The sequence below is a fragment of the Tympanuchus pallidicinctus genome, unplaced genomic scaffold (genome assembly GCF_026119805.1).
Source record: "Tympanuchus pallidicinctus isolate F22 unplaced genomic scaffold, pur_lepc_1.0 scaffold31, whole genome shotgun sequence".
Classification (NCBI taxonomy): Eukaryota; Metazoa; Chordata; class Aves; order Galliformes; family Phasianidae; genus Tympanuchus; species Tympanuchus pallidicinctus.
Genome location: NW_026294749.1, coordinates 6,573,440 through 6,583,973, shown reverse-complemented (window position 1 = coordinate 6,583,973; position 10,534 = coordinate 6,573,440). Strand labels below are relative to the sequence as shown.

Here is a 10,534-nt window from a genome sequence, read left to right as displayed (position 1 = left end):
ATTTTATTCTATTATATGATTTATATATGTTAAATATTATGTTTCTACTCTTTATTATATTTCTACTATTTCATAAATGAGCTTCATCAATTCATTCTCTCCCTTCACTGTCAGCTTGAAAAAAAAAAAAAAAGAAACAACAGTCCTTTTAAGTCAGGTGATAGATATAACCATAATATTAGTTTTTGCTTTGAAAACAGTGTCAGGAAGGTAGAAGATTTTTTTCACTCAGCTCATGAAATATATCTGGAAAAAATATATATACGTTTTTGGCAGAACCATATAAGCCATGTTCTAGCTCTCACTACAAATCCTTTCCCCTGATATTAAACAACTTTAGGTCACATTAGCAATTTGCTTAGGGTGTTATACTCATCTTTTCTACAAGTCCTTGCTCAATGAACAAGCTCGTCCCCTGCTGGAGATCACTCTTGAAGTAGAGCTGGATGCACTTCAGCAGAAGGGACACGTTGTGGAAGTCATTCCTGTCCAGCTCCTGTGGAAAGACGTGGAGCTGCGCTCTGCCATCCCAGTCCGTGGGGAGCAGAGGCAGCATTACAGGGTGGGTAAGATCAGCTCTGGTACACGGGCTGTGGTACTCACCCTTCTCAGTGCTTTGTCGAGCTGGCTAAGGAGAGAGCTGCTGTACTTCTGCAGCGTGTCTGTTTCTCTCTCTTGCAGCAGGTCACTTATCTTTTGGTACCCCTTCCCCTTAAAGGCATCAATGAGCAGTGATTCGAGCTGCGGAGATAAAGGAAACAAACACAGCAGAGATTTAACAGAAGCAAACATTTGAAGCACTGGAGGACTGATTATGAGAAAACACTCACAGTGCCATTTATAAAGTTGGAGAATTGAAGACTTTGTCTATATTTACTTCCGTTAAATAACTGACAGCTCTGCTGCTGCATTCATATAACCAAGTATTTGTAAGTAACTATATGCAGGTAGACATTCGCAAAATAAAACTAAAGATGTACTTAAGACTCCTTACGTAGTCTTCTGCATGGGCTGCCATGTTGCTCCTTATCTCTCTACTCCGTCCTTCACTGTTTTCCTTTCTTTGAAAATAAGAGGAAGCACAAACAATTAAGAAAAATAAAACACTTTTCTGCTCAAAACCCGACAAACTTTCAGTCCCCGTATCCTCCCCCCAAGGCTCATTCTACTTCCTAAACGAAACTTCAGCATCTTCTGGGGACCTCTAAGACCCACAGAGTCCCGGCCCGGACTGCGCTCCCCCACCCACCGCCCGGGGGAAGCGACCGTCGGCGTTCCGCAGTGCCGTGAATCCCAGCACCGCTAGAGAAGGGCTGAAACTAAAATCTTCCTCGCTCGCAGCCACCTCTCCCCAAAACCGTACCTGCATCCCGTCTCGGTGCGGCTGCAGGGCCGGCTCTATTTCGTGTTAGAGAGGGAAACGGAGTGCCTTTCCCAGGGGAGAGGAGCTAACAAGAAAAGCCCTTGGCCAGGTGGGATCGTTTAAAGCATTACGGGAGCACGAAGCACCCAGCGTCCCCACAGCATCACAAAAGCGTTGTGTTTTTTTTTTTTTAACCTTTCTGTTTCTGAGAACTGAAACAAATAACACGCCCCCCCCCCCCCTTTTTTTTTTTTAACAGAAGAAGCATCGATTGTTTTTCGCCCCTAAAAAGCCACCGTGTGTAACTTCCTAATTAACTGCAACCCACGATGGCTCTCTCAGAGGGAGAGTTCCCAACCTGCAGCAAAACCAGCCCCCAGGGCCGCTCCAAGCAGCCCCGCGCCGCTGTGGCGATATCGGGGGGCCGCAGCCCTCCCCCCATAGGCGGCGGGGAGCCCCCCTCTCCCCAGCACCCCCAGGGCCGCCCCCGGGGGCCGGGCGGGAGGTGCGGGCCGCCCCGAGGCGATAAAAGCGGGAGCCGCCTCCCGCCGCTGCCCCCAGCATGAAGCTCACCTGGGACATCAACGACCCCAAGCTACCGCAGGTACCGGGGTATGGCTGCGGGTGGGACGTAGTGCTTTAATACACGGTCTGATCCAGCTGTGTGCGAGCTCCTAAAACGACCTCCTTTCTCTGTCTTTCCCCTGTTAAGCACGTCCAAAGAATCTAAGGTTGACTGTTTTCTGCTGATATCATCCAAGGCATCTGGATATTGTACCTGTTTGCTCACGTCTGATTGAATGTGTTTGGAAATGATTGTTTTTTTTCCCTCTGTTTGTAAGCTCCTAATATGTTTTCAAGCCACTTATTTTTCATCTAATTTTACACATAACGTGCAGCTACAGAATGGGTTAATTCTGCAAACCCCTGATGGCTCACATGTGCTGTATATGTGTGTTAAAGGGACGCTGCAGGAAATTGTTATTTTTGCTGAGTTTGGAGTTGAAAATATTAGGCGTTACTTAATTTTTATGGCAACTACATTTTGATGAGGAATGCCAGCAAGTTGGTGACATCCCAAATGGGAGCATTCTTTCTCTGAGCCACTACTGATATAGTGGAACATATGTGTTTGTGGGTTGTTTTGGGAGGTTTTTGTTTGCTCTTTTCTTTCCTTGTTCTACTTGCTATGGATGCACTTCAAGCAACCGCTGTCCAACTAAAACTTGAAGCTTTCAGTCTTCAGGTGCACAGCTCCACAACGAGCACACAGGTGGTGGGCAGCCAGGGGGTGCTGGTAATGAGGCAGTGTCCAACAGCTGGGCAAGCCTCACTGTGCAGGGGCATTGGTGGCAAGAGACCCTCTTATTACTGGTCACCATAGAATCATTACGGTTGGAAAACCAATTAAGCTCTTCTAGTCCAACCACCAACCCATCCCAACGGTGCCCACTAACCCATGTCCCTTGGTGCCACATCCACACGGTTCTTGAGCACCTCCAGGGACAATGTCTCCACCACCTCCCTGGGCAGCCTGTGCCACTGCCTCGCTGCTCCTTATGAGAAGAAATCATGCAAAAAGAGAATGGCTCCTGACTCTCGAGGCATGGAAGCTTAGGCTGCATTTCACTTGTTACAGGCTCTTTCTGAATAAGCTATTCTTTAAAAAATACTTTTCCGCTGTTTCCAAATTTGCTGCTTGAGAGGTGTTAGAAAGAAGCCTTGGGACAAAACCCCAAGGTGGCACGATCATAAAACAGGCTGAGCTGGAAGGGACTGAGTTGGAGGATCCTGAAGTCCAACTCCCAGTTCCGTACAGGACTGCCCAAATCCAGCCCAATGCCTGGGAGCACTGCCCATACACTCCCTGACCTCCAGCCCGTGGGGCCGTGCCCTGAGCAGCCTGCTCCATGCCCACCACTCCTCTGGTGAAGGACCCAACCTGACCCTCTCCTGGTGCAGCTCCATGCCATTCCCTCGGGTCCTGTCACTGTCATCAGAAAGCAGAACTCAGCCGCCATCAAGTCTCCCCTTCTGCTCATGTTCCTTTGCTCTCCCTGTCACAGGAGCCCGAGCGCTTCGATGCCTTCCAGGAATGGCCGGACGGCTACGTGCGCCTCATCTACTCCAGCGAGGAGAAGAACGCGCAGCGGCACCTGAGCGGCTGGGCCATGCGTAACACCAACAACCACAACTGCCAGATCCTGAAAAAGTCCTGCCTGGGAGTGGTGGTGTGTGCAGGGAGCTGTGCCCTGCCCGGCGGGGCCAGGCTGCAGCTGCGGCCCGCCATCTGCGACAAGGCGCGGCAGAAGCAGCAAAGTGAGAGGGGATGCGGGGGACCTCATTCCCTCGGCTGGGCCTGATTTCTGAACACAGATCGGCCTTGCCTGCTTGAAAGTCTGCTTTGCACGGGTTGCGTGTGTTTGCCTGCGTTGTGAAGAGTGCGAGGGATGTATTTAGTTCCCAATTTTGTCAGTGTATGCCTGTAAATAACTAAGGACAAGTGGGCCTATGATGCTCTCCATCGCTAGCTTTTGTTAAGTCTTCAGCTCTAGTCCTGACCATTCGGTTAGGTTTGGAACTCTGCAGCTTGTTTATTTCATACATTCATTCAGCATCATACCTCAATGTGAATCTCAGTGAAGTGCACTGTACTTGCACTCTGCCTTCCCTCCAAACCAGTGTTTTCTCTATCTGTACTTGCAGAGAAAGCCTGTCCGAACTGCAATGCAGCCCTGCAGCTCATCCCTTGCCGCGGGCACAGTGGCTATCCTGTCACCAACTTCTGGAGACTGGATGGCAAAGCAATATTTTTCCAGGTAAAAAGCACACATTTCAAATTATATACACATATAAGTGCACGGATGGAGTGAGCATGGTGGAGTTCTAGTTCATGCATGGATTCCTGTGCATTATAAACATGGGCACAACTAATCAAACGGCAGCACTTGGCTGTGTTTTTAAAAAAGCAGTGTATTTTTAAAAACACTTGAGTTTAATGTTTTCCATCTTTGCTGTAACACCATCATAGACGTCCAACGTTCTTTTGATGGCATTACACAAATGGGAACACAGGGTTTGCCCTACACCTCGGCGTGTGTCTGATGACCGAATCTCAACAAGGGCCCAAGGATTTATTTTCTGCTAAGATTAAAAAATGAGAAAAATCTCACTTAAGACCTAATGTAAAAAATTCATTTTACGTGGAAAAGAACATTCTTACAAGGATTTTAAAACTTGCTGAAAAAAAAAAACAAAAACAATATTCAGAAAACTGTTTTGAAACTTCATATTGATTTCTTGCTTTTTCTTTTTAAGCCATGTGAGGACAAAAACTTCAGAAAAGCTTCTGTTTTGGGATGACATTCTCTGCTGAATGTGTTGTTGTTTTTTTTTTTCCCTGACCCAGACTCCAGTGAACTCTATTCTTCCAGTCAGTAAATGGAAGCAAACTGATGACGTTTCCAAATTCTCACCTGTTATTTATCATTCCTGTTAATGAGATATGCTGTTGTACAGATGCAAAGACTGAAAAGATCTTTATCAAAATTGCTGATACTTCCTCACTTAGAAGTTAACACCTATCTGAGAAACAGTGGCATTTTAAAAGCAGTTTTAAGTTTCCTAGTTTGTGTTAGGGACTACATGAAGGTCCACTTAGAAAAGTGTAATAGCGGCATGCATTATACATTTTATCATATGTGAATATAGCTTTGGGTACATCTGTGTATTCACAAATATTGCAATAGATATTTCATTCTTCGATGGCTTTCCAGGGTGTGTATCTCAGCCTCTTTAAAATTGTCATTTTAGTGGCAGATGTTATCAAGCAGAACTGAGTGCAGAAAACCAATAAAACTCAATTTATAATACTTCCCCACCATCACCCCTTTGGTTCTGATCAGCTACTTCTGAATCCCTAGGCATGGGTAGAGCCTTTGCTCCTTCATCATTCTGTCTCGCAGCTCTGCAGTAATCACTGGCTTCTCCTAAATCAGTTCCTCCTTTTCTCTACCTGCAAGTCACAACTGAGTTTTATTAATTTATTTCTAAATTTAATCCTTCCTTGTTCTTTAGTTTCTCCTCTGAACTCTCTTGTGCAAGACTATCGGATATGTCATGGATACCACTCATTTTATTACTGCATTTTTTTCTCTTACCCACTTGCAATTCACATATCATTCTTTGATTATCCTTATTTAGGCTAAAGGAGTCCATGACCACCCTAGACCAGAGAGTAAATTGGAGGCAGAGGCAAGACGAAGTGCAATTAAGAAGCATATGTTGTCTTCTCAGCATTCCCAGAAAAAGAGACTTCTAAACTCAGAGGTAAGTCAAGGTTTTGAGTCAGTTAAAAAGTTGTCAGAAGGACATACTGGGAAGTTCAGGACAACACAAAGTTTTATACCATGCTACATTTGTTTATTTGGGACTGAAATGATCAGTAGTCCAAGTGTCAGGATATGCACTGTAGGCAGAATCCACTCCTGAATCTTAAAGCTCTTATCCTTTCCAGGCTGGAAGATACCATGATAGCAGTGGTTATGTCAGTAACATGCAAAATCTGCCCTCCATAGATGTCCCAGAAAGAGTCAGCATTGTCACAGACACCAGTTTTTCAATTCCAGCTCAGTCTTACCCTTTGCCGCAAAATACCGACCTCTACAAGATGTCTTATGACTCGGCCAGCTTCCAAGAGGATCAGCTGTTGCCATACCAGAAGTGCCCCAATCCGAGGATCTTTGTGCCCAGGCCATGTAGTTACGAGTTTGGAGTTCCTCCCTTCATTAGCTCCAGCCCTTACCCATCATGTTATAAAGATCCAGCAAATCCTCCCCTTGATGCAGACCCTATCAGTTTGAATGGATCTCACTATAATTCCTTGACCAGCATTGACAAGAGCTTTGACCATACTGGTAGGCATTATGGACTGAAACCAATCTGGGGGAAAACTGGTAGTGGAGACAGGAGCGACTATGGTCAGATGCAAACAAACACCAACCACCCTTATTATGGTGGTGAGTACTCCAGCAAATACGGTCCCAGCCCCTCTCCCATGGCCCCACCGCTACAGACTGTCATCACAACCACCACAAAAGTGTCCTACCAGGCCTACAAGCCATCCATGCTGAAATACAGCGACAACCTCTGCGACATGAAAAACCTTCAGAGCTATACACATGTGGCTGAAAATGTCTCAGGCACTATCTATTCAGGGATGAAGATTCAGGAAGACTTTGGGATGATCAAGTCGGCATTGCTCTACCAGCATGACCCAATCACCACAAAGTCTGAACCAGTGGAGAGCGTGGAGGCCTATCGGTACGGGATACCGCTGGGGAACAGCTATGCTGAGCATGAAGGACAAGCCTTAAGGTTTGAGAGTAGTGAATACTGACTAAATGTTACCTACATTCTATTGGGATGGTCAACTGAGAAATCAATGGTTGCGCTAATGGTATGTTGTTTGAGATTTGAGGAGGTGTGAGAAAGCAGTGCATTGTTGCTTTCTGGAACTGAAGCATATTCCCCATGCCCCCATCCCCCTCCCCCCAAAAAAATCAATATATGTACCTCTAAAGTAGTATGAAATGTCCAGACATGACTGGGAGACGGTGATGTGGAGACAAAGCACCTCAGGAAGAAAGCAGACTCTTCTAATGGAGACTGTGATCTGTTTAGAGCCACTGTTCCTGCCAGAGGTTGGAGAGAGAGTGCTCCAACTAGGAAAGGAAAACACACCCCAGGCAATTGAAAAAGAAAATAGAAGTGGCTACAGATTACAACCAACAGAAAGAGAGTGAGACAAGTTGCAGGATAATTTATCTGAATGATCTATCCACCTGCTGTGATCTATGTAAGGAATGCAAAAACTAGTGGGCTAGGGAAATGATAAACCCTCATGGAAACTGCATTTTTGTTTAAAAGCAGCAGGTCAGTGTGAACAAACCTTGTCAATTACTACTACTCTTCTCCCTGCCTCACCATTAGGTCTTTCTCTTTCCTCCAAGGGACTTCTACAAGCAATTCCTAACTCCCCCTACTCCCCCAGCAGTGATGTTCTCCTGGGAATAAAGCAACCGACAAAGCAAGAGGTCAAAAACCAAAATTAACAAAGAAAAGTTGAGAACTTGCAGCTCTTGGCTCTCAGCTAATGAAACCCTTCTCCAGTAGGCCCAGAAGAAGACAGCATTGCTGGTTTCAATTTACATATTTTGGAAGCTGCTGTCTAGTGCTGTTTAATGAAACCAGAACAGTATGCCTTGCAAGAAAGCTGTGCATGCAGGGATTTGGTTGAGGTGACAGCATCAATTATTATTTACTGAGTATTTTAACTTTTTAGGCACTCAAATATTTTGGAAAATATTTTTGTACATTTTTGCTTTTTTGAGCATGCTACTGTATGCTTTTAATAAACATGCTTTTAAGCACAAAACAACACATAATCCAACACAAGTGGTTCACCAGTTGGCTTCAATGTGCAGAACCTTCCAGTGCTGTCTTCAAATTAATAACAAAAACTTATTTGTCTGGTATGGTGTACAAACACTTGGGTTTTAGTCATTGTATTTGGTGTACAGCTTTTTAAACCTTGTGTCTTTTATGAGAACAGTGCACATAGTCTGGTACTTGAAATGCAGTTGCACAGCAGATTAACCAACAACATTCAGCAGTGGACTGATCAGCATTTTAAAAGCTCAAGTCCCTTGAAGCTGGAATTTATCAAGTGACTAAATGAATTCATCTACATCAAGCTTACGTCAGTGTACTTCTAGTGTATTTGCTGTCTGTCTCACCAGGCTCGTTTTAAATTTTTGTGGCAGTTCTACAAGGTGGTTTAGATTACAGAAATGAGTCAGGTGAACAACATTAGTTAGATAATTAGCCTACACACTAAGCTAAGCAAATGGCAAGTTGCTGCCCAGAAAATTTGAACCAAGTTTTGGGTTCAGAAACATGCACACCATACCTATACACAGAACTGAAACTTCTTATCTGTACTCTCAAACATAGCAAGTCGGTTTGGGAGTAGAAGAAAAATTAAGACAAAGTTGCCCAACATTAGAAGAAAAATAGGGATATAGGTGGGGAGAGGAATTAAGGTCCAGCAAAATGACTGGAAAGAGACTCATAGAAGATCTCAAAGTCAAAGAGTTTTAAAGATGTAAGGTACCCCATTTTGTGGCTTTGGGGAAATTAGATGACTGTGACTCTACCTTCAGATGTGCTAAAAATGCCAGGAGAAGCTGTGGGGGTTTTGTGCTGTTAATATACCGGTATAAAGCTTGTTGCTGTACCTGTTATGCTATATGCTCTCAAAACACGGCCTTTTAAGCAGAACTTTGTACATCAGCTGAGTAAATGCAGACAACTGTTAAAATGCTACTTTTAGGGGGTAGATTTAATAAACACAGCAGCTGTTCAAGCACAATACAAAGGTATGGTAGCAATTAGCTCACTGTATCACCTGTGGCCCTCAAATAAAAACTGAAGATTATTGCAGCCTCTCTTTGTGCTGCTGCTTTTCATCTACAAGTGTCTGGGACAATGTACCTATGCCTTAACCTTTCCAGATAAAAGAGCAGATGGATTCAATTCGGTGTCGTACATAGTTTTCTGTCCAAAATACAGCAATTGGAATGCAATGCCAGCTCCTGTAACAAAAAGCTGAAATCGAGTGCCTCCCTGCTGGTTTATAGAGCTGTGGAATTGACTTTAAAAGCGTGTTTCTCGAGTGAAGCAGCAGCCTTGAAGAAAGATGCGCTCCCTTCAGTCCTCAAGTAGCTTCTCCACTCACTGTGCTCCTCAAGCACGGTTTCTGGGCTGCCTACAGATGTCCTAACATCAAACCAATTCCTGCTGTCACAGTGTAGCTGTGGAAGGGAAGAATTGCCCTTTCTGAACTAAGCCACCTGTGGCTCCAGCTTCACACCAACAACAAGAGCCCTGCTGAGGAAAGCACCAGCTGTCCCCAGGCTGAGGATGTCCTTTATATCAAAAAGCAGCCTTTTAATGGCAAGGCTTGAAAGCCTGGGTGTATAAAGGATCCCTTCCCAGAGACAAGAGGCTGCTCAACAATTTTTTAAGTGCTTCTGTTGATCTCAGCAGTTGATCTCTGCTGAGGCACCCATTGAGGCCTTCATCATCTCCACAGGCAGTAGCGGGAAGCAGGGCTCCTCTGGAGACATTAATGGTGCAGCGGGGCAGAACTCTTGAGTTTGCTTCTTGCTTTTTCCTGAGTGGGTTCTGGGGTTTCTTTCTGGATTTGTAGGGTTTTCCCCTGTGTCTTTTTGGGGGGAGTTATCTAATACAAATGAGCTACTCCCATTCACAAAGCTGGGCCATGCAGGCGGACGCAACAAATTTGCAGGGGTACATCTTCTGAGGAGACGAGCCATACACCTTTGAAAGCTCGTGTGTCATTCATGTCATTAGATATCAGGAAAAAATTCTCTACTCAGCGAGCGGTGAGGTGCTGCCCCATCCCTGGAGGTGTTCAAGTCCAGGTTCAATGGGGCCCTAGGGAGCCGAGCAGGTGGGGGGCAGCCCTGCCCATGGCACAGGGTTGGAACTCTAAGGTGCCTTCCAATCTGTGATTCCCATCGTTATCAGCAGCAGCAACATGCAGATAAAGGAACCAAGGCCTTAGGATTGGCACAGTTCTTCCCAAGGGCGAGAAGTTAGCCCGGGGTGTTAGAGCCCACCTACCTGAGAATTAGTGAGGACAGCACATGGTGTTGTCCCAGCCCTGGACCTCTGAGGTCTTCCAGCTCTTGAACAAAGGGAGAAGGAGTCAGCTGCTGTTAATGCAGTACTACGGTTAAAGCTGAACAAAAAGGGGAGGGTATTTCAATACGGCACCTCCATGGGCTTGCAGGAATCCATAGGCAACGCAGCCATCAGTGGGAAAATAACCTAATCCAAAATAACCTAAACAAAAGCAAAATGAAGTTCACACAACACCAATTAATTACAGCACACCCGCTGTCACTGCCTGCAAAGCCATTTCCAAGCCATGATGCTTAGCATTCCAGCCAACCATCAACACTCAAAGAGGACTCTTTCAACAGGAAATTAGCAGTGACTGTGCTCACATTCCCGTGTAAGAAGAGCGAGCAAACAGCTGCATCACAGCTTAACAGCCACTATCAGCCTTTGGCTCAGGCTTTT

At 45.3% G+C, this 10,534-nt stretch overlaps 2 protein-coding genes across 5 annotated transcripts; one reads left to right on the top strand and one right to left on the bottom strand.

Moving 5' to 3' along the window:
• Nucleotides 1-4: 4 nt before the first annotated feature.
• On the bottom strand, nucleotides 5-10,510 carry SYCP2L (synaptonemal complex protein 2 like). 4 transcript variants are annotated; one of them, XR_008210035.1, is made up of 5 exons: nucleotides 6,938-10,510; nucleotides 1,937-2,067; nucleotides 995-1,061; nucleotides 604-741; nucleotides 5-496 (listed from the first exon to the last, which is right to left on the bottom strand). XR_008210035.1 is itself a non-coding variant. In XM_052697859.1 (4 exons), exons 2-4 carry the CDS (start codon nucleotides 1,016-1,018, stop codon nucleotides 359-361), a joined length of 300 nt encoding a protein of 99 aa, XP_052553819.1. In that variant the 5' UTR covers nucleotides 1,019-1,061; nucleotides 1,364-1,580; the 3' UTR covers nucleotides 5-358. The 4 variants fall into 4 exon arrangements, 3 of the variants coding, with proteins under 3 accessions (XP_052553819.1, XP_052553820.1, XP_052553821.1); XM_052697859.1 differs by lacking the exons at nucleotides 1,937-2,067; nucleotides 6,938-10,510 and adding an exon at nucleotides 1,364-1,580; XM_052697860.1 differs by lacking the exons at nucleotides 1,937-2,067; nucleotides 6,938-10,510 and adding an exon at nucleotides 1,170-1,357.
• On the top strand, nucleotides 1,662-6,909 carry GCM2 (glial cells missing transcription factor 2). The gene is made up of 5 exons (XM_052697805.1): nucleotides 1,662-1,967; nucleotides 3,430-3,682; nucleotides 4,070-4,182; nucleotides 5,567-5,692; nucleotides 5,880-6,909. Exons 1-5 carry the CDS (start codon nucleotides 1,926-1,928, stop codon nucleotides 6,759-6,761), a joined length of 1,416 nt encoding a protein of 471 aa, XP_052553765.1. The 5' UTR covers nucleotides 1,662-1,925; the 3' UTR covers nucleotides 6,762-6,909.
• Nucleotides 10,511-10,534: the final 24 nt, after the last annotated feature.